The sequence below is a fragment of the Astatotilapia calliptera genome, chromosome 1, assembly GCF_964374335.1.
Source record: "Astatotilapia calliptera chromosome 1, fAstCal68.1, whole genome shotgun sequence".
In the NCBI taxonomy this organism is placed as follows: domain Eukaryota; kingdom Metazoa; phylum Chordata; class Actinopteri; order Cichliformes; family Cichlidae; genus Astatotilapia; species Astatotilapia calliptera.
The window spans coordinates 5,493,530-5,516,652 of NC_137422.1; the positions used below are offsets into that span (position 1 = coordinate 5,493,530).

At 43.5% G+C, this 23,123-nt stretch overlaps 1 protein-coding gene across 2 annotated transcripts in view; it reads left to right on the top strand.

Moving 5' to 3' along the window:
- crtc3 (CREB regulated transcription coactivator 3) overlaps positions 1-22,464 on the top strand; it is a 41,756-nt gene extending 19,292 nt beyond the window's left edge. Inside the window, exons 5-15 of one of the 2 annotated variants that reach the window (XM_026149730.2) lie at positions 4,559-4,621; positions 8,510-8,613; positions 14,074-14,112; positions 14,193-14,278; positions 15,601-15,650; positions 16,350-16,570; positions 19,204-19,439; positions 19,721-19,882; positions 20,359-20,442; positions 20,773-20,980; positions 21,861-22,464. In XM_026149730.2, coding sequence (XP_026005515.2) covers positions 4,559-4,621; positions 8,510-8,613; positions 14,074-14,112; positions 14,193-14,278; positions 15,601-15,650; positions 16,350-16,570; positions 19,204-19,439; positions 19,721-19,882; positions 20,359-20,442; positions 20,773-20,980; positions 21,861-22,066 — 1,459 coding nt within the window. In that variant the 3' untranslated portion in view covers positions 22,067-22,464. The remainder of the gene's footprint in view (positions 1-4,558; positions 4,622-8,509; positions 8,614-14,073; positions 14,113-14,192; positions 14,279-15,600; positions 15,651-16,349; positions 16,571-19,203; positions 19,440-19,720; positions 19,883-20,358; positions 20,443-20,772; positions 20,981-21,860) is intronic. The other variant, XM_026149813.2, reaches the window with a different exon arrangement.
- The last annotated feature ends 659 nt before the right edge of the window (positions 22,465-23,123 follow it).

Below are 23,123 nucleotides of genomic sequence, written 5' to 3' on the forward strand. Positions count from 1 at the left end.
ATTTTTAATGTTTTGCAATATACCAAGAATTGTAGTAACCACAAAATTATGGAGTCAGTCTGCTATAAGTCTATTAGATGGGGTCAAGTCGGCAATTACATGCAATCTATGTGTGATACATGATTGACAATCACACGTGTGTTGCTGTCTACACAGACGGAAATTCTCATTTTACTGTTAAATTTGTGCTCAGTTACCTTCCTGCTCAACCGAAGCCTGTTGAAACTCACTCAGCCTGATGGCAACATGCTGGCAATCTGTGTGCGTTTATAAATGAGAAGTTATTTGCATCAACAAGCTCTGAGTGAGCGTAGTCAGTCAGACTGCAACTGTTTGCCTCGTGTCAGGCGTGATGAGCCTCTTCAGGGCTTGCAAAATCGCTAGCCCGACGTCCTGGGGCTAGTGATTTTTCCAGTCGGGCTACCAAAATCTACCAAAATCTGCCTTGCCTGTCGGGCTATCATAGGAAGGAAAAATATATGTCAATGCTTTTGCATTCTTTCAGAAATGTAGCTGGGTAATTATGTCATTGGCATCGGTGAGCCACTGTCAATATGTGACATATTGAAGTCGCGTTTGAATTTGCGCTTGTTTTTTGCTTTCACTTTGCAATCGTGCGAACTGTGTATAGAGAGCGACAGCACTGATTGGTGAGTGACGATAATTTGCGCACCAATTCCTCTGACATCGTCTTATCAATCGTTAGCTTACTATGCAAACATGACAAGTGAAATCTCCCGCAGCTTAAACATGTGAGAGGTTGATCGCGCAGAGAATCGCTGAGCGTTATGTGAGTGCGTGTGTAAAAGCAGGAGGATATATATTTTAGTTCTGCTGAGCCAAATAAGACAGGTCAGGGTGAAGAAGTGACAGCCAAAGAAAAGCTTACCACAAAACGGAGAAGTTATGACAAATCAGACTATAAGGGAAAAAGAAAATGCAGCTTTATGGTTTCATGGACAAAAGAATTTCTGTGGCTGCAATATGACGAGCTAAATAACCAGGGCTGCACATAAGTGGTCCGCAGGTGCGCATTCGCTGTCAAAATAAAAAACGCGCACAAGATAAGAAGTTGCAACGCGTGTTTGCGTACATAGGATTTTCTGGAGGAGGACAGACATTTGTTTAGAACTCTTAAAGATGTCGAAGAAGCTCCTTTAAGCAATTACTTTGGTTTTCCTCCACCTCCAAACAAATGTCAGAAGGAGTCCGAACCACAAAAGAAGCGCGTATTCTCGGAAAAGTGGTTGCAGGAGGTGAGCTGGCTTCAAACAAATGATGAACGCACAGAGATGTGGTGCAGAATGTGCCGTGAAAATCCCGCTCTAGCGGACAAAAACAGTGCTTTTTATATGGACGCAAACGCGCGTTGCAACTTCTTATCTGGTGCGCGTCTTTTATTTTGACAGCGAATGCGCACATGCAGACCACTTATGTGCACCCGTGTAAATAACATAATGTTCTGCCGGGTGTGTTGTTGGTTTTATTCGATTTCTGAGTCGACAAGCGCCTTTGTTACTGGGACCAGTCATTTTAAGAAAGGCCCCCATTAGAACCCATGAGAAATGCAAGTAATGCATTATTGCTCAGTCTGCAATATCTTTCCCAGAACAAACACCAATTGCAAATAACATACTAAAAATAAACCTGAAAAATCTGTTTAGAACAGCATACTATGTTGCAAAGAGTGAACTACCACTGGCAAAATTTAGCAGTCTTTGCAAACTTCAAAAAACAAATGGCCTAGATCTTGGTTCCACTTGTCTCTTACCCGTGACTTCAGTGGAAATTTCAAATTCAGGATCTGACACAGACTGATTCATGTCCTACACAGTTCTTACAAGTTCATAGAAATTTCTGTTCAATTAGAACCAAGTATTTGAGTTGATGATTGTAATTTTTATACAATGTTGTAATTTGTGTTTCAACAATTTTTTGATTAATGTTTTGTTTCCGTTACAATATTATACATTAAAGTATAATATTGTAACGGAAACAAAACATTAATCAAAAAATTGCTCTCTTTTTTTTATTCGGGCTTTTGGGCTACCAAAAACTGAAGAGTCCCTGCCCGAAGGGCTACCAGGGATTTTGAAATTTTGAGAGCCCTGCTCTTGTTTGTAGTGCTCCCAAAGTATTTTCATGTATTTAATAAAATCGATATTTGATGTCCCTGCATTGACATAGTATTGCCACCAAAAAGTCTCACTGAACATATTGTAATGTTCACTTTGAAGTTATTGCCCACATTAAAGTTGGAAAGAGGATGGGCAGCTTGCTAGCTTTGGAGCAATGCTAGCTTTGCAGTGTGCTCCACTGGTTTCCAGTCAGATCCACCCTGGATTTTTTTTAATATCCACTTTTAAAACACCAAGACAGTCGGCTTGAGACGTCACGTAGGGAACCCAGTCAGTGTTGTCACAGGTCTGCACTGGTGCCCTTTGAGAACCAGCCCACATTATGTCAGTTCTGAGAACTGATTGTTATGTAGCCACAGTAGCAGAGGTCGAATTCCTCAGAGAAAAAAGTCACAGCGGGCTCTCAGCTATATCTTAAGCCTAACTTGGACAGTGAGAGGAAACGTTAGCCTTCACACAGACAAAGTCCACTCAGAGATTCACTGCCCAGCAGGTTCGAACCCAGGCTCACACGTCGGGCAGTTAAATTCTGTCTCCCTGTACTGAAAGTGAAGATGTGGCTAAACAGCTTGTTAACAAAGTGCCTGACGTCATTGTGTTTCTGGTTGCTTTGATTTTTGGTTTTCCAACTATTTCTTTGATGGCAGCTGAAAAACAGGAGCATGTTGTTAATATATAACGCTAGTGGTGCAACAGATCAAATATCTCACGGATCAGATCAATTTTCGGATCAGCAAAAATGAGAAAAAAAAAAAGACAAAAATTTGACTCGCCATTTACTCATTTAAGTATTTTTTGCCTATTAAAAAACATTAAATTCAAGACTCATTCCACGCACTTATATAAAAATAAATTAAGGTGCAATATGGACATTATGGACCATGCTGGGCATCCTCTGCACACGGTCATAAACAACCAGAGGAGTCTGTTCAGTGACAGGTTGCTTCTCCCAAAGTCAAGAACCAGCAGACTTAAAAACTCCTTTGTCCCACACGCCATCAAACTGGGAGGGGAAACGGGGACAGAGGAGGGGGGAACAAGTAAGCTGTAGTGCCTTTTCACTGTGCAATAGTTTTTGTTAATATCCAACGGTGTAATAGACTCACAATACTTGAAATGTGCCGATCCCTTGTATTCTTATTCTTATTCCTGTTTATACTATTTATCCCCTTTGTATTCTCTGTATTTATATATGTGTAAATATGGTATATTTCTGCTCACATTCTGCAACTTCTGTTGCAGAATTTCCTGGAGGAACCCACCCGAGGGATAAATAAAGTTTCATCTAATCTTATGTAATCTATAGGGCAGGGCTTTGTATCTACCACTCCGCTGTGATATAACAACGATATAATAAAGGTCACGTAGCTTTCCGTTGCCCTGGAGGTCCACCCATTTGTAGTTAGGGCAGCAGAAGATGTCTGTGACAGTTCAGCCATAACTTTAAACTTTTCCTGCTCACACATGCTTGGAGCGATCTTGTCACTGAAGTGGACGCACAACAGGATATCATAGCATGGCTCAAGCACGTTCATCACAGTTTAAACCCCTTGTTTTGCACAACAGAATACGGCCTCCCGTCTGCAGCTAAACACCCCAATAGCTTCTGTAATAGCTTTAGCCCGGTCGGACTGGGCAGCAAAGGGCTGCTTAAATACCGCAAACTCCTCTGCTCCTCCACTCTACCGCTTGACAGACTGACCACCATACACATTTTTTTTCTTTCTTCTTTTTCGAATCTTCGGATCACGTGCATGCCGAACCGTGGAGTGGGATCGGTTCGGATTACGGATCAACCGTGATCCGTTGCACCACTATATAACGCTAAGAAAGCATTCCACAAACATCCCAGCCAGCATGACTGGAGAGAGGGTGGTCTAGTTTATTATTTATTTATTTTTAGTTTTTAGTTCTTTCCATCACAGTTTAGTATTTTTAGAAGAGTAGCTGTGCCAGTTGGAGAAAAACAAACTGTTACTACTTCCTTTTACGTAGAAGTCAGGACCCTTTTTGATGAGCGCTTTAGGACAAAATCCACTCAGTCAGCGTTCCCACTCCATCGTTTCAGGCTTTGACGACTCTGTTTCTCGTCGTTTCCTCAGAGTGCTGGTTGCACGTGTGAGAGGTTTATAAACCTAGCTTGCTTCTTGTCTTTGTCTTCATTTTTCCTTCCCATCAGTCTTCAGCCTGTTTTGAATTTATCCCCTCTTTCCATTTTCCTCCGAAATAAAGGACTTTTGTGCTGGGTCTTGAGTGTTTTCCGAGGTCTTTCTTCTTTCCATGTGTATGCCAATGCAAATATGTCACATTTTTTACAGGGATATTTTCTCCTCTTGCAGAACTTTAAGGCTGGAGCCAGGGGTCTCTGCTTTTACCCATTAAATGTGTCTGTCATGCTTTTCCTCTGTCTGTCTTCGAAGGGAACAGCAGCCATGGACTGAGGAAAAACGGCCGGGGTTTAGATTAATATCACAACTCAACAGGTGACCCCTTGACCCCATCCCTCTCTTTCTCAGTCTTTTTCCCCTCTTTCACTCGGCCTGCCTTATCCCTCGCTTACAGTGGCAAACAATTCTGTTCTTTGTCTTTTTGCAATCCGTCTTGTCTACATCGTGTCCTGGTTTCTATCTGTTGTAAATCTCTGCCTGATTTGTAACATCTCAATAATCCCCTTCTTCTTTCTTCCTTCCTTTGAAGCACTGGAATAGAGGACCCGAGTCTCAGCTCCAGAGTCTTATCACTCATTTCTTTGTAGCTTTCCACTCCTGTTTTCAGTCTGTAACATTAGGTACTCACTAACCAGCTTTAGGACTCTTTGCAGTCTAACATCAAGGTCCCTTACTCACATTTTCTGACTCTCAGCCTTTTTACATAATCTCTGAAATGTTGTATTGTCTTTGGGTTCTCTGATTTTTCTGGAGTCAGTTTGTGTTGGCGGCAGTTGCAGGAAAAGGTTGAGAACATGTTGGAATTAAAGCGAGTTCTGCATTGATTACTCATAAAATGTGGTCTGATCTTAATCTCTTTCACAGCTCTGGACCAACACAATGTGACCAAAGCAATAACAAACCAACAGCTGCACTGTACTCGATTGTTGCGGGGAGCAGCGGCTTCCTTAGCACCATTCTTCTTTACTGTTTGTCTGATTGGATTTCTTATTATAAGAGAACAGGATTAAAAACACACAAGTGGAATATGTAGAAAAGAATAAAATGGCACACATTGCAAAGTGCTTGAGTGCTTTCTACAAGTATTACCTCGCTGTGACCGTTGGCTTCTGTGAAACACCGAATTGCAGCTCTCGAGGTACAGACTGGATGGGATATATGAAATATCTGCGCACATACACTCGTAAAATGGCACCAGATCAATTTTATACCATCTCCAATGTGGCGTTCTCATCTTCATTCAGCATGATATTTTTCCATAACCAACTTTGAGTATCAGCCTCCAGGTCATCACCACGGAGAATAGTTTGTCTAAAATACACATTTTTAGGTTTGCACCAGCGGATTATCAGAAAACGGTGTTTCTGTTACTATGACAACAACATTAAATTGGATCAATCAGTCAATCAACTTGTTTTTCTTTGGGGTTTTTTGGCAGATTGATCACGACGTGTTGGCAATCCGTCTGCATTTGTAAATGAGATGGCAGTTTTTTTGCACACCTTCACCAGTCTGAGAATAACTGTAACCAGCTGAAGCTGGATCACGATTGTTTGGAGACAGGTTGCCTCCCATTATGAGATTTGTGCGATTGCCTTGTGAATAAAAATGGTTGTCCAGACTGTGACATACTCTCAGTCTATGAATGAACACTTGGTTGCTGCAGTTGACCGCCAAATATGGAAATAAATTGCAAATATCACAGTAGCAAGGACGTTGAAGTTTGTTTTTTAACGTATAAAAATAAGGACACTTACTCAATACTTTGATTTTATTTTAATTTTGTAAGTAAAAGGCAGCTTCAATGAGTCAGTTAACTGTAATAACGTCAGCTGTGAAAGGGTTTAAATCTGACTTAAAGACTGAACACACGACCACATTTGATGAGTACTGAGTGCAGAAGTCTGGATCTCCTACAACAGGGGAAAAATGAAAATGACATGTCTGAATTTTAAATGCTTTGAAGATAATTCAATGTTTTGTTTTATTTTTTTCTAAATTTGCAATCAAAATGTTTGTAAATGCACCTTTTTGCTATGAATGGGGGCAGATCACAGAGTCTCCACCCTGTGCTTGTTTAACTGTTGTTTAAAGGCTATTTCCTAACTTAGAATGTATTACTGTGTGTAATGTGAATGTGTGTGTGAATGGGTGGATGACTGGATGTGTAAAGCACTTTGGGGTCCTTAGGGACTAGTAAAGTGCTATACAAATACAGGCCATTTACCATAAAGTCAGTGATCATTAGGACTGGGCGATATGACCCAAAATTCATATCTCGATGGTGATATACGATATATATCTCTCCATATTTCTTAAAGCCATAAAGTAAGAACAAAGAGAGAGCTCTTAGTCAAAGCTGTGTCCCAGATCTCACACAGACACTTTTATTAACATACAGCGCAGATGTACGTGCAAAAATTACTCAGAAATAAATTATCAGCATTTAATAATAATGCTCCATAAATAAAATAAACCAATGTTGTTTTTGTGCATAACAAAAAGCTCACAATTGTGCAGTCAAAATGTAAACTAACAGACGCTGAGCATAATAACAAAGACAGATTTCACAGCTGCTCTGTTCCCAACTTCTACTGCGTGACTGACAGCCTGGAGTTTGAAATCCTCTTTGTAACCGTGTCTCTGAACAGGTGCCATTTATGGTCCTTATACACACACAGTACGGTAATATTACGTTGAAGCACAGTACTATCACTCCGCGAGGCTCCTGCCTACGATAGCCGTAATGCTCCGACAATCCATCAAGCGGTGCGGCCTTGTAGCTTAGCAAAGTCGTACTAAAACATTTTTCACAGAATTTTGAGCGCCATGTACCACAGAAAATCGGTTCAATATCAGTGAGCACAACCAGAATTCATACATAAGGCGCGCTGTCAATTTTTGAGAAAATTAAAGGACTTTAGGGCATGCAGCCCCCGTGCGTGGGGCTGCATGGCGTTAGCGCGTTAAAGCATTGCCGCCGTGCAGCCCCACGCATGGGGCGATCCGCGGTAACTCGTTAACGGAGATTTGCCACGTTAACGTCATTTTAATGAGATTAACGCTGCCAGGACTAAAGCAGTAATTTCCAAATGTTTTGTTTTTACCGACCAGCTCCTCTTTGATAGCTGCGTGTCCATCTAGTCGTTGCCTGCAGGTGAAGCGATGGGGGAGGCGGAGTAACGCAGCATAGAGACAAAAGTGGACAAGAAGCAAACTTATAATCATAACGTGACAAAGACGCTATCGATATAAACGATATTGTCACATCTCTTATCTCGTATAAAAATATATCGATGTATTGAAAAACTCGATGTATCGCCCAGCCCTAGTCATCATTATAATTGGCACAGTGAAGAAAATGGTCATTTTGATGTGTCTCTGTTATTTTATTTCAAACCACAGCACAGATTTATATTTACAGCCAAAGTGTGTAGATGCATTAGCTTCATTTCGATGTGCTCAATAATCAAACGTACTCGCCTGCCTCAGCCTACAGTAATGGATGGTACAAAGCAGACTTGGAATAAAATCTGGCAGCTTTAAAAGCTTAAACTGGATCAAGTATAAATGGTAAATGGCCTGTATTTGTATAACGCTTTACTAGTCCCTAATGACCCCAAAGCGCTCTACACATCCAGTCACCCACCCATTCACACACACATTCACAGTATAAGTGTGATTACAACACTTTTCTACATTGTGGTGCACAAAAGCAGCTATTTAGGCTTAATGGAGCGCACTAAAGAAAGCTCTCAGCTGAAGCGCTGCAAGACGAAGATGCTGTGTGTGGGCTGGCTCGTGTGTGTATGTTCAGAGATTGCTTCAAGTGAAAGGTGAACATATGTGTGTGAAATGTTGGATTGGGCATCTACCGCCAAGAAAAGCGCAGCTTCAAATCAAATAATCAGATGAAATTGGATTGTTATAACATTCATATTAATCTTAACCATTGCATGGAGTTCCCTGTGTCTCGTTCAGGGTTTAAGGTGATTATGTTACGATGTCCTGCTAAAGATTGAGCTGAGTGCTGTGAGGGTGTTTATGTGTAAGGTCAGCGGGAGCCTGCAGATGAATGTGGCCCATGTGCAGCCAGAGCAGGAATGATTCACTGACCTTACAGCCCTCAGAAACCTTCTGCCTCTGTCCAGGGTGCTGGAATACACACCATAATTTCTTCCTCCTCCTCTTCCTCCTACACAGAACCAACTCAGACTCTGCTCTTCATACAAGTGCTATGAACCCAAACCCTCAGGACCCATTTGGCATGCACCAGCAGATGGGTAGAGGACCCCCACAGCGCAATGGTGAGAGTATCATACGCACACTCATTCAGAGAGCACTTTCTATGCGTCCCTTTTGACAGTGTTTAGTGTTGTAAGTTAGAATTTGACTTAAGAAGACCTGCAATTCATCTCCATCATTAAGACATGCCTTTAAGTTGCAAAATTAAAAAGACATTTGGAGTTTAAAGTAGTCTTATTCCTGTAAATATTACCTATGTTCACAGCAGTTACTTTGCTCTTATTGGCCATCAAAGAACCTGACATCATCAGGCCTCAGTTTGCCTGAAGAGAGACGCAAACAAACCAGAAAATGTCGCCTCTTCACTCCGTGGGTTTTGTGCGTCTGTGCTTCACCGTGAGTTTGTAACTTCTGTGCAGAGTGAGTCACCCGATTCACTTTAAGCTACAAGCAAACAAGATGGTGTTGCATTTGGTTGCACAGGTGTGATATGGAAGTACAGTGCTTAACAAATTTATGAGACCGTCTGTTGTAAAAATAGGAAAACACGCTTTTGGAAAATATGTTTAAAACAAAATAATTTCCTTAACTCAATACACATGTTTAACAACATTATATTCTAGTATTAAAATATCATTTTGATTAAAGAACTTGCACATGCAGATGGTTTAACCATGACACAAACATAAAAATGGTTTTGTTGATTAGCAGTACTGTTATGTTACGGTACCTGTGGTGTAAACCTGGACTAATACATTTGTTAAACTCTCTGTTTGAACATCTTTAAACTTCCCAGCTTTGTGTCTTAAAACACATACTCAGGCTCATTTGAAGCCACGGTCTGCCCCACCAGCTAATTTTAGTTCAAGCAGAATTTGTGAATTAACGTCTAACACAGCGCTGCTAAGCAGGCCGGATTAGCATAATCCCACAACAGCTGAAAAGTGCCACAGGAAGTGGAAGGTTTTGCAGGTGATCTAAGAGTAAATCACCAATTTATGAGAAAAGACGTGACCGAGTCATTTCAGTAATGAGCAACACGAGCTACCACGAGCTGTGCATAACAGGGGGACAAAACTAACGACCGAGGAGAGGGGGCAGAAGGAGAATCGCTGTGTTTTTGGGTAAAATCTTCTGTCAGCCACTGAGAAATGCTGTTCTCCAAATCCCGACAGCTGAGATGGAGTGCAGGATTCATCCAGAGTGAGGCTGCTTTATATTCCCAACCAGAGGGCGGGATGTAAACCTGGAATCTGTCTTTAACAGCTGACCTGTCGGATGTGTAGAAAAACACAGAGCATTAGTCAGATTCTGACCGACTGTGTTTAAATGACTTGAGAAGTACACACTGTTGCCTATATGCGTCCCCTCTCTCTGACCTTTCAAATCAGCTCGGATGCATTAAAACAGCAGTGTTGAGGAGCAGAAATATGCAGGGCTTGGTTCAGAGGGAGCAGTCGTTAAAGACTGAAGGAATGGATCTTACAGCCTTGTGCTTGTTCTAACAATGATTGCTGCAATGACGGACACGGGGCTAAATGATGCCACAAATAGCAGCAGTGACCTCGTCCTCCTGCAAATCTGAGCAAGTCAGAAAGTCCAAGCTGAATTAATCAGCAGGTTCCATCGCTAACCTGTTTGTGTGCCTGCTTTTTGGTGCCAACAGAGGTTTTTATTCTGCCCTGAGCCACTTAATCAGGTCCTAAATCTAACAGGAACCATCACATGAAAGAATCTGAGGAATAACAGTGTGAAACGCTCCACCAAAAGGCCAGGAAACAGTCCAGTGAGACTAATTACAACCCACTCGTGGATTTAGCCTCAAAAACTTAGCCAATGTGTTACACTTCAGAGTAGAAAGCTGGATCACTGCAATACAGAGCTGATGTGTTTTAGTCATATAGAGTAAGCAGACCGCTCCTATACTGGGCTCATTTCATTGTAATCATGCTAGTTTATGATGTTTGTGTTTCTGTTCCCCTGGTCATTTATTAACAGAGAACACAGTCCAACCAGCTGCATTTCAGGCCAGTAAGCCACTCTAGGCTCAGTTACACAACTCACCATCAGCCCTTTGTGGTTTAAAACAGTCTGTTTATACGTCTGTAGCTGAGCCAAAGAGAGAGAGTCGACTCAGAGTCAAAGAGCTGATCGTCCTCTTCTCTGCACTCGTTAGTCCTTCACTTTGTGCTTCTTTGTTATCTCAGTGCTGATGAAGTGTGGAACAGAAGTGCTCCTGCAGTGGATTCCTACTCCTTCTGTTTAGACAACACATTCAAACAGGATATTGCCTCAAGATCTAACCCAAGAAAGAGCTTCATTTATGCACACAGGGTTGCTTTTGCCTGTATGTTAGTTCCAGCTCGCATGCACTGATGGGAGTGGCTACCCGTGGATCCTAGATGGACGTAGCCACTGTGACCCATTAGTTTTTGTGTTTATAGCATATTGGCCGTTGATCAGTGGGTGGAGTACTGAGTTACCAACTGTTGTTAGCAAACTGCATCCATGAAGTGGACACACAGCACACTGAGTAAAATATTACAGCCTTACGCACCAAACCTGAAGCACAGACTTCTTGGATGGTCTGTGCTGCATTTCAGCTGTAACATTTGCTCGTCTGTTAACGTGCTCCAAAATGCACAAACGGCACCCCAGAGGTCCAGTTCAGCGACTCCAGTTAATGGAGGTGAGGCCCAGCATGCAGCTATGGGACTACAGCTGTCAGCACACCCCGTACTTAAACAAAATCCAAACAGGTGTGCTATGAAGGGAGAAATTACCCAAGAAGACCAAAATAACTAAGCGGTAATTTTTTTTTTTTTTTTTTAATAATGAAAAAAAAAAAGAGGTATTTTAAAATGAAACCTTAACATTAAAGCCTCATTTGGCCATTAGAGGAGCTGCAGCTTGAGACTCCATCAGTCAGAATCCATAAGGTTTCTTTAGTCTCCCATCATTGGAATTGTTAAGAGGCTCAAACCACTGAAGGATTTATGTCTATAAATGAATGTGTAATTATGATAATGTCCGTTGACAATAGTTTAAGTAGTTAAACTTTATTCGGTGCATTTATGTCAAACTGATAAATCATTAACTGTATCTGCAAAGAGCTAATTCTGTTTCTCCAACATGAACTAAGAAGTCTGCGGGGGACTATGCACAGTGCAGTCTGCGCTCACAGCCTGTTGTAAATGTAAAATACATGTTGCACATGACCCACAGGCTCTGTGTCGTTTCCTCTGAAAGAGGCCTTGAGATGGAGCAGCCTGGTGTCACGGCCTCCTGCACAAGCGCACAGAGCTGTGAGGCTCCAGGGCCTCGTTGACACCTCTCAAGGCTTCGGCAGACTTAGAGTGGTGTTAAGCCCTGGCTGATTAAAGAAGCATCTAACTAGAAATTACAGCTATGAGTCACACTGGAGGAATAGGTGGAAACACTTTGGACAGATCAGTTCAGCTGCAGTCTCTAATCGTGAGATTTCGTTTCTGTTGTTGTCAGTAGAAAAGGAGCAGTCTGTGCAGCTGACAGGGCTCTGATTGCTGCTATGCTGTGGCAGTAGACACTAGTGTTTTTTCTTAATCCTGAGCATTTACAACACCCATACTGAGAGCATTGCACGGCCTGATCCGAGCCAGGGACACCAGCCCAACCATTTTCCATGCCAGTTGTCCCGTTTCCGTCCTAGTTGCAGCATTGAGCTACGGGGACTCGACAACCTTTAAAGGGGAAATGTAGCGATGCCAGACGCTTGTCTTGTCTCATTGCTCCATCTGAATGCTGTCTCTGAATTTGAATGGGCCTCAGAGAGAATGAGAGCACGGAAGGAGTCGGGCTGTGGAGATCCTGAAAAGTCTTTGGAAACATCTGTCCTCAAAGCAAATTACAATTATACTTTAAAGGTTTTATTGGATTTATGCTTCACACTACATGCACTGATATGGTCTAAATCCAATGAAACCAAAACACTTCTGACTTGTTCCAAAGGTTGATTCTGGACGCTTTCAGTGGGAGAAACGTTTCGTCATCATCAGGTGACTTCTTCAGTCTCAGCTGACTGCAGGTTTCCCCAACATGATAAACACTACATTTGCACAATGACTGAAAGTAGCACCACTGAGGGAACGATGGAGGTCAGTTCCTTGATCATTAATATGCAGATTATTATAGCCATTGATCAACAACCACCGATCAACGTCCATGAGTACCATTCACAGAGAGCTGGGCTGCAATCACAGCATTATAAGACGGTGAAAGATGAGTGACAAACACTTCTCCCACTCCCACTATGTCCAGATGAACAGAATCAACGTTTAGGGATTTACTTCAATCAATCAATCAAAATTTATTTATATAGCATATTTTTAAGACCGAAGTACACCAAAGTGCTTTCCATTAAAATCGCAGTACAAATAAAATCACAATAAAATATAAATTACAAATATATAAAATAAGATAATTACATAATCTAAATACAGAGCCAGATGTAAATTACCCTAATTCGCCTTAAATGCCAGATCAAACAAATACGTTTTTAAACGTGATTTAAAAGACTGAATGGAATCTGATGCGCGAATATGAAGAGGGAGAGTATTCCATAGCCTGGGTGCAGCAACGGCAAAGGCACGGTCTCCTCTGGTCTTCAGCCGAGACCTAGGTTGCACCAAGAGCAGTTGGCCCGATGATCTTAGTACTTACCTGGATGATTGAGCACTTCTAACCTGTGGTCACAGGTTTGTGGAGCCTTTGTGTTCTGTGGATTTCAGATGCTGCCTCCATGTATTAGACCAGTGCCTCCCATTGGAAGCTGGTGCAGTTTGGAGGCAAAGTCAGTGCCTTGGGCTCTTGATTGTGTTGCTTGAGCTCTGCCTGAGCAGTTGCTCTGGTGTAGTGGGGGGCATAAGCCTGCCGGGGCGAGCCGGCTTCAATTTGGGAAGTGTCTGTGCCAAAGTAGCATTGACATGAATTCCAGATTTTCAGCCCTTAAACTTCTATAATAGCAGTCGTAAAAAAATGACCTAAACTCAAGTTTGATGCATGATGAGCTCTGAAGGAGAAAACGAGAGAAACAAAAACTATTTTCCTAATAAGCAACAGAAGTGTTTCACAGGAAGTGGTGTTGCCCACACGATGACTTGGGCAGAGAAAAGAGAAACACTGGGTGGACGAGACACAGGCATGTGGATCTGCTGTTAAGTCTGGAGGAGTAGAAAGCATCTTTGAGGCATGAGAAAACAACAGTCGTCTCCCAACTTTTCTTCGCCCTCTCTGATTAATAACACGATGCCAGATGCCCAGCTGTTGTTGTTGAAACTGCACAGTAATTGCAGAATGCCAGAGGGCCTGTTACTGTCAGAGAGGCTAATGAGAGCATCAGGCGTGCTGGGATTATTCAAACAGCTGGTTAATATAGAATATCCTCTAACGTTCCTCCGCCTTTGTTTTCTGTGTCTTTCTTCGTCGATCACGCCACTCGCACTCTGCTTCCTGGTTGTTTGCTTCTGATGGAGGCTGGTGTGCAGCGAGTGTAAATGAGGCCGAGGTGGACGGCTCAGGAGACGGTGAGTTGCACCACATTGCACCATATTATACTTGACATTAGGAAACATGTGTGAATGAACGTGCGCCTTTCTCTCTGCAGTCTTCTCCTTCCCCACCATCCCTAACGAGGAGAACCTCATAGGTGTCAGTAAGCCTCTACCCAAGCAGCTGTGGCAGGCCAAGAAGGTGAGAAGTTTGCTCTCTTTTTACATCACTGACCACAGGCTGGCTTCATCCCTGCACATCTGGTTGCATTCTTTCTATGCTGATAGAAACAAACTTGAAAATGGGACCAACAGCACTTGTCTGTGGCAGCGTAGGTGATCGTGACACCGTGGATTCCTGCCGTGGCTCAGGAGAGACTGCAGGTCAAACCAGTCCTTCCTGTCTGATCGTTAGCAGCCAGAAATGTGAGAGGCAAATATACGGAATCGGGAATGTTGAAATTCACAAAGGAACAAGAAATGATTTAAATACACAGAGAGTATGGTGGTCTTTCTAACCCCTCGAGTCACCAGCTGCACATTTGCACATAACACAGTTGCATGCGTGACATTTACTTTTGCACACTGTGTGTGTTTTAAACGTGGACCTTCAGTCAGAACACTGTCTGTCTGATCACAGCATTCTCAAATGTTATGACCACCCATTGCTCAGTGATTAATGTCCCCATTCTTTTTGCTCAATTCTTGGTATTCAGGGGGATTTCTGCTCATTATTGGATGAATACGCTGTGCTGATGCAAAGAGCCGCTCTCAGCACAGATGCTCTGGTTTTGATGCCTGAGCGATCCTTATTTTACTGCTTTTATTCTCTAAGTGTTTGTTGAAATCATTTCTCTGGAATAGCAACATGTGCACGAGCAATAAGCGGTAGTAGAAAAGTGAAATAATGGCGAGCTTTTTCTGCTGCTGGCGGTAGTGTTCATGTTTTTAACTTGTGCACATGGATGCGTGTTTAAGTGTTCATCATTTCCAAGATGCAGTTTCTAAACAAAGTTCTTCATCGCTGCTCGTCAAGTGCAGCCTATAAATGGTTTGATGCTCCCTTTGGTGGTGCACGGCCCACAGAGTGGCTGGGAAGTAAAGAAGCCACAGTTTAGCACATCTTGACACCGCTGCAGGACTTTTTCTCCTCTTCCTCTCTCTCATGGCAGTTCTGTTTCAACCTCTAATTGAAGCTGTAAATGCTGTGAACATGCTCTGACATGAACGGGAGGCTCCAACATCTCCATGTTGTTAACATTTTAAATGTTGCCTAATTGCTGATCTTTCATGCTCAGTCAAACGCACCGCGTGGCCTAGCCCTGACTGCAGTCACTGGCTGCTGTTGCGTTGCCTTTTTTTAGCACACTAGGTTGTCTTTGATGCAACCTTGAAATAATTTTAGCATAAAATCAAAATGCAGAATTGTTGTTTCAAGAAGTGTAAATGCATGTTCAGGGTTTTCGTTGCTTTATGTCTCAGTTATGTTTTGCGTGTATCATAGTTTTCCTGTTTCTGTTTCAGGTCCAGTCTCTGGCCTCAAGGCCTAAATCCTGTGAAGTGCCTGGAATCAAGTGAGTCTGAGCAGGGTCACTGTGTGTGTTTTCTGCTGTTTCCCTGTGGTCATAACTGACCTGCTGTGGGTGTTTTCCATGGGCAGTAACAACTGCAGCTGATCTAAGGAAACAAAGGAATGCTAGAAATGAAATGCCACGCATTCCCACTGCTTCAAACAGGACGTCCTTTACACCTTTAACCTTTAGAAGTAAGAGGAAGAGTGTTGTTACGACAATCACATGCCGTTGGCATTGTTTAACCATGTTTTGTTGACACTATTTTCCTTCCACCACAAACGACCTCCGGTGTCGTGAATCTCCATTTTTGCCAGGAATGTATTAGCAGCAGCCTTGTGGTACCGTGTGAGACAGCTCTGACCTATATCTTCTCTTTTCATGATACAGAATGCAGTAACAGCTTCTGCAGAGCGTTCATAGACTTGCCCCAGTTGAACATGGAAATAAGAAAGGGAGAACACTGAGTACCAGGTGCCGAGCTGCTCTGTTTATGGAGGCGATCATTTGCTTTATAGTCTGGGGACAGACGAGGCACAGTTGCTGCCCATATGCTATTATTTGGAAATAATTGAAGAAGCAGAGAGTGGGTGGGGAACAGAAGAGAGTGCTTTTCAATTAGTCGCGTTCGTTACTTTAATCCGAATGGTTTGTGGTCAGTGGCGCAGTGTTGAATCAGTGTTCTGTCTGCCTTTCCTACAGCATATTCCCGTCTCCAGAGCAGAACCCCGGGCTGTCCCACTACCAGGGCTCGTTGAGTACCGGGGGCTCCCTGCCAGACCTCAGCAACCTGCAGTTTCCCTCCCCGCTCTCCACGCCGCTGGACCCTGACGACAACATCGGGTACCCCAACATCAGCGGGGGCAGCAGCACCGGAAACCTGCCAGCTGCAATGATGCACCTGGGCATCGGCAACTCACAAGGTTGTGTGTGTGTGTGTGTGTGTGTGTGTGTGTGTGTGTGTGTGTGTGTGTGTGTGTGCGTGTGTGTGTGTGTGTGTGTGTGTGTGTGTGCAGGGGCGGATCTAGAGAAATTTTCTTAGGGTGGCATGAGGGTGACAAAGAAATCAAATGGGGTGGCAAAATCAAAGCCCTTTTTTTCCCCCAAACACATATGCAGGTGGTTAAATATGGTTAAAATGATTCAAATGCAGTAAGAATACATGTTTTTCATATAAATATAGTCTACAACTTAATTATTGTATGTAGCCCACATAATTACACACTTTAGTTACATAAAACATGTGAGTTTTGATGTTATGTACCGTATAACCTGTATAATAAATAAATATGCAGCCCAATAAGTATAAAAAGCTACACAACATGGGGCGGTTCATTTACAAACACAAGTCTGACTTAAGTTTCACACTGTTTTTTGTCAGAAAACAGTCACATTGTTACATGTTAAATTACACAAAATGTCAGAAATCTGCACTGTCATGAACAAAAATTTAAACCTAATTTTTCATGATTTGTTGGATTAACCCTCTGAGGTCTGAAATACAACCGGCCATTTTTGACTCCTTTTGAGTTTACGTTTGTATTTCACCCTCAGATTGTTTCATTTTATTTTTCCCCTTTGCCTGGTTTGGTTTCATTCTTTCAGCTCAACAGCATGTTGTTGTTTTTTTACTGACATACTGCATTAGTATTACTATTACTATTAATAGTTCTATTACTGATCTGAAATCACACAAAGAACTTAAAATCTTAGTAGTATTTTTTACTGTTAAAAAAACACAGACATGCTGGGTAAATATAAATTGTACATTTTGTAAACATATACAACTATTTATCTAAAAATGCAGCCAATACACCTGCTGGTTTTTCATTTTCTACAACCATTTAAAAGTATTACTAAAACTAAAGTGAGAGAACAATCAGGTGTCACAATAAGATGCCCCACAAATGATGTGTGTCAGTAAAAAAAAAAAAAAGTTTGTCCACCAAAAGACAGAACAGCACAGGGATGAACCTGCAGGCCTGACGACAGGAGGTGTATCACTCCGCTGGTTTTCTACTTAGTGACAGTGTTTACATTGCAAATGTGCCTTTGTGACATTCATTAGTGCCCTCACTGACACACAAAACAAAACGACTACACAACAGAACAACTACACAAGACATGTTATAATTTGACGGTGACTTGCGACTAAACCTAACCCTACCCCCACCCATAACCCTAACCATAACCTTAAGAAGTATTCCGGATGGGTGAGAGAAAAAGAAGTTAATTCAGCGTTGGTGTTGTGCGCATGCGCCGCTTCTGCGCAGAAACATTGGGTAGGATGTTTTTTCAGGTAGGATGGATTCCCAGAACACCGTTACCGTCACTCCCCAATAAAAAACAAAAAAAAAACAAAGTTTTTTTTAATATGCAAGTCATTATGGGAGTTTATTTAAAAAAATACAAAGCTTTATTTCTGTAAAAAAACAAAAATAATCACAAATTAGCAGCTGTTTGTGTAGTTGTGGTCACTGTGGAGCACCCGTGCCTCTCTTGCGCCTGTCGTAGCCATGGTGCTGAATCAACAGTCCACATGTGATAAAGACTCATTTTGACCACGTGGAAATGAGTAAATTACAAACAAATACTTGTTTACACACAAACACAGGACACACACACCAGGGGAAACCTCACAGATACATGGGTGCCTGCCTCCCCTTCTGTTGCTCCTCTTGCCTGATAGCGCAAACTCAAAGTGCCCCCCCTTTCATCACATGACATCACCGCGGACAATCTCTGGCCCGCACACCTCAAACATGTCTGGGACGTTCCAATAATATTGAGCTGTGACCGATCCAAGACCAAAGATGTGAGTCTGCCTGAATTATTCATAAAACACATCACAGCAGTGATTCTGTGGGAGCTCAGTTTAACACAACACTGCTGCTTCCACTTGTCCTTGCAACATTTATTTGTGGCATACTTGGAGTGAGTAACACGTGCTTTTGATAGATTTTTCTTTGACTTTTAGGACTTTACGCTGAAACAGTCTGGACAGGTGAATAACAGTGCTGATGGGGAAAATACATGAATTTGGGGCTCGAACTGTCCCTTTAACTTAGGAAGCCGAGCTCCGGCACTTTGAGCGAGCTCCAGCTCCATGTCTCTGCCAGCCATACGTTGTTAGTAACTCATTAAAGGCTCTCTCTGTCTCAGAGCTCCCACTGTGAACTCTGCTGCCTGGTCACGCCCATAAATGTCTGTGTATGTTGCGTGTGCGCGTGTGTGTTTGGGCTCCCATGTCGGATACAGTTCAGCTTGGCCGAACACCAAAGTGACAGAGAAACTTTGACCCTCTTTCGGTTCGCTACAAACAGCCCTTTTCTTTCCCCTCAGTTTCCCTCTGTCCTCTCATTTTCCTTTCCTCTGCTCGCCATCTTTCTCTCCCTTCCCAGTCACACAATAAAGTCTAGTGTTGTGAGTCGGGGCCTGGAGAGTATTCTGGAAAAAAGTACATCAGCAGTACCACATACTCTCCTCGTTTACACCGTGCTGGGTCTGAAGCTCGTGTGATTGAGTCCCTGTGTTGCTGTGCTTTCTCTCCCTGCAGGTCTCTCCTCCTCTTTGAGCAACCCTTCAATCCAGGCTTCCCTCAACAACTGTCAGCTGCAGTCTTCGCTCAGCAATCCCTCCATCAACTCGTCCCTGCGCCTGTCCAGCAACTCCCCCCGGCGAAGGCCAGCTCCCATCAGCCCCCTCACCCTGTCTCCTGGGGCCGAGCAGCGCAGGGGTCTGGCCAAGCAGCTGTCTCCGACCATGTCGCCCTCGCTGTCCCCCATCACGCAGGTACACTCACCTCACAGACAGGTTTCCCCTGACTAGAGGGAAACACCAGAAAAAGGAGTTATTTCACTGTGTGAACGACTGCTGTCACAAAGAAGGATCCAAAATTCAACGTACGCATAACAAAGCAAAGCATTTCCTCCAAGTTACTCATTTACATTGCAGAAAACACGCTGGTGTCATTGTTCAGAGTAATGAAGTAATGACACTACAGTCAGACTGAATTAGCTTCAGGTCTTTATTGGACTTTAGTGACTCCTGCTGGGTTTCTCTGTTGTGGATAGGGAGTTGCTTTGGATACCAGCAATATGCCAAGGGAGCCTCCGCCGCCCTATCCGCTCTACCAACAACCCCAGCATATAGTGGACCAGGGCCGCCAACGCCAGCAGCAGCAGCAGCCCGTCTCTCCGCTTCAGAGCATTCCACTAGACTTCAACACGAGCCAAGTGAGTGAAGAGCGTCTTTGTCTGTCTGTGTGTGTCTGTGTGTGTGCAGAATGGTTAGCATGCACACGCGGGGACACACAGTCATGTCACTAAACAACAGTGTTTGCAGCGTATTATTGATTTTCATACATTTTTGCTTCAGCATTTGAACTGTAACAGACAAGGCTGAGCCTTTATATCTTATTATGGAGTCTGAACAACAAACAAGCCAGTGCAACACTGAGGCTGTAGTTGGATTTGTCAGTCAGCACTTCATATGCGATCATTTTTATGCAGATGTGTTCAGAAGCAGACACACAAAGCCTCTTTTAGTTTCATTCTGTTTTAGCTTTTTGTCCTTTCCTGTGGTTACGGTTAAAGTGACTGAAGCAACATTATATGTAATAATAATAAAGTCTGATATGTTTTGGCAGCACACGTCATCACGAATGAAATGAACTGATTTCCTTCTCATTGTAATGTTTTCTCCCTGATAGCCCAACAATTTGGCAGCTCTCTTCAGCGACCCGTTCATGGAGCCGCAGTTCTGTAATCGCCAGAACAAGATGGTCCCCTATCAGGTGACCACTGTTAAACCTGCAGATGTGCTATGAGAACCTCGAGTGTTTGGTTATTGACACAGATTCCAGTGTCTGTAATTGTTAAAAGATTGAAATATCTTCTGGGAACATTTTTCCTAAACAAAATCCTGCAGACTGTATGTGTGAAACCTCAAACAAAGATCAAACCAACAGTAAAGTGAGTGCAGTGTTGACAGGACAGATCAGGAGGATGTGACGTTTTTCTTGTGCTGAGAAAACGTGCTACATGGTACAGTCTGCCAGGGTGAATGTGACACCATCTCAGCTCCTTGATTCTTTCTGTTTTTCTCTCCACCTTCTGCCTGCTAGTTGGATCAGTTTGGTCTGTTGGAAAACACAATGAGCTCCACAGCAGGGGGGTCTTGCTTCGATCCGTCGTCCGCCTCCCTCTATTACTCGCAGGCTGCTCAGTCAGGGATGGGTGGCAGCCACAGCAGCATGCAGGACCAGATGCACATGAGGTCCAATATGTTGTACTCAAACTGCAGCGGAGGACTGCCCAACATCATACTGACTGGTGAGTCTGACGGAGAGAGCCGCTGTCATGTCTGGATTAAAAAAAATAAACATGCGAGTATGTAAAACAAACCGAACAGTCGGTGTTTTCCTGACACGCTGGACTGTTTGGATATCCTGGTGCAGGAATCTGAGCCAGTTACACAGCCCTGTTTTTGTCACCCTTACTGTTTGCTATGATGTCACATTGTTATTAGTCTTACTTTTGTTGCTGTTGCTGTTAGTTTGAGTTAACAGCAGTCAGTGACTTTGGCACAGGGAGTCCTCACCAGGCTGCCTGCTGTTCGATTGGATGCGGTGCCACATTTTGGTGCTACTGTTTTCAAACAAAGTCAACATCTGGCTCATTCACGTTAGCAGAGCTAGCTTCGTCTGTCAGGACGGTCCAGCTGAGAGCTCCTCTGCTGGTCACAAGTTGTTTTACTGCACCTCCCGTTTTCCATCTGTCTTTACTGCTTTCGGTGGATCACGGAGCCCCTCCCATCTGTTAACCTGTCTCTGGCTTGCTAACATGAGCCACTGGCCTGTGCAGTTATGGGTGTTAGAAATCACCTGTTTCACAGGATGTTGTGTATTATGATGTTTGCCGTGTTGCAGAGAGCTGGTGGATGTTGAGCTAATGCGGCGCAGCCTCAGACAGCTGCAGTGATTGTGCTGAACTGCAGTGACATTAGTAAATGTCACGCAGCTGCGACCTCGAATTTTCAGTGTTCATTGAAAGCAAAGAATAGGAGAGCGCCGTGCTGACGTTTCTCACTGAAGGGAGATGAACTCACTTTCATGTACGTGACTTTTACCTGTGCTGCTCTTGTGCTTTTTTTTTTATTTCTTTTTGGTCTAAGCAAAAAGATCATTGGGCGTTACCTGCTTCTCTCTCTCAGATGACTCCAACCCCAGTCTGTCCAAGGACATCAGCAGTGCGCTCTCCACGGTGCCCGAATGTTTTGACTCAGAGGTAGGCTTCCCGTTGGAGGACGAGCTGCGCATCGAGCCCCTCAGCCTGGACGGACTGAGCATGCTCAGTGATCCCGACATGGTGCTGCCGGACCCGTCTGTGGAGGATACTTTCCGCAGTGACAGACTCTGAATGTGAAGAGCACCACATGTCTAAAGAAACACACTCACACACACACACACACAGATTTGCAGTGTATAGTGTACAAATCTGAATCTGCATGCAAACAATCCATGTAGGGCCACTGTGCATGCATCCACTGCCACTAAGATTCATGAAATGTGAAACACGCCCACACGGTCATGCCCACTTCGGAAGAAGGAGACTTGTGAACAGACACTGTTTATGCCTGCTCTGAGCAACGTTCCCCTCATGCACGCTTGAGCCCCCCCGCCCTAACACACACACTCACACACACACACACACACACAGCCCCTCCCGTCTCCACACTCAAAACCTCGAGGACGTCCGACAGGAGCTCGAGTGCTCCCGTCCTTTCACTCATCACCAGCTCACAACACCCTACCCCCACCCCACTCTGCGCCAATCACCATGGTTACGCACCATAGCAACCCCGCCGCTGCTCCAAAAGGCGACGCGAACGCCAGCACGCAATTTACGTTTCTTCAAACGTACGAGTGGAGCTGCGATGAAGTCGAACACCTGCACGACTTTGTTCTGCAGTGAAGTCAGCCGTGGCTGCTTGAACAACAGAAGTGCAGCTTACAGGGATTTGAGCGTCAGATGATTTTGAGATGTTTGCCACAGATTTGTGAATACACGCTTACACACTCGTATACAAGCCTCAGCATCAGTGTGACTAGAATGTATTTACCCACTCGACAAAAAGGGCAAACTGTTTACAAAGAGGACATTTTGATATTGCTACTAAAAAGTTTAGATTTGTGAATTTTCTATCGGAGAAGTCAGATTCTGAGACGTTTTGTTTATTTGCATTTTTGATGGATCTTTCCTGCGTCACACGTGAGCGGCCTGGCACTTCTGTCTGGCACAGCTCGCACAGCTCTGGGCTGAATCCGCTTCAAAGGAACCTGACACATTTTTGCTCATGTGTACGTTCACTGCATATGATTTTATTTTACATTTTGTACCGACTTGTAATGGCGCTTTTTTAAAAAAAGACAAGAAAAAGGGGCGGGGCATGCGCTGTGCTACTGGGTTAATTACG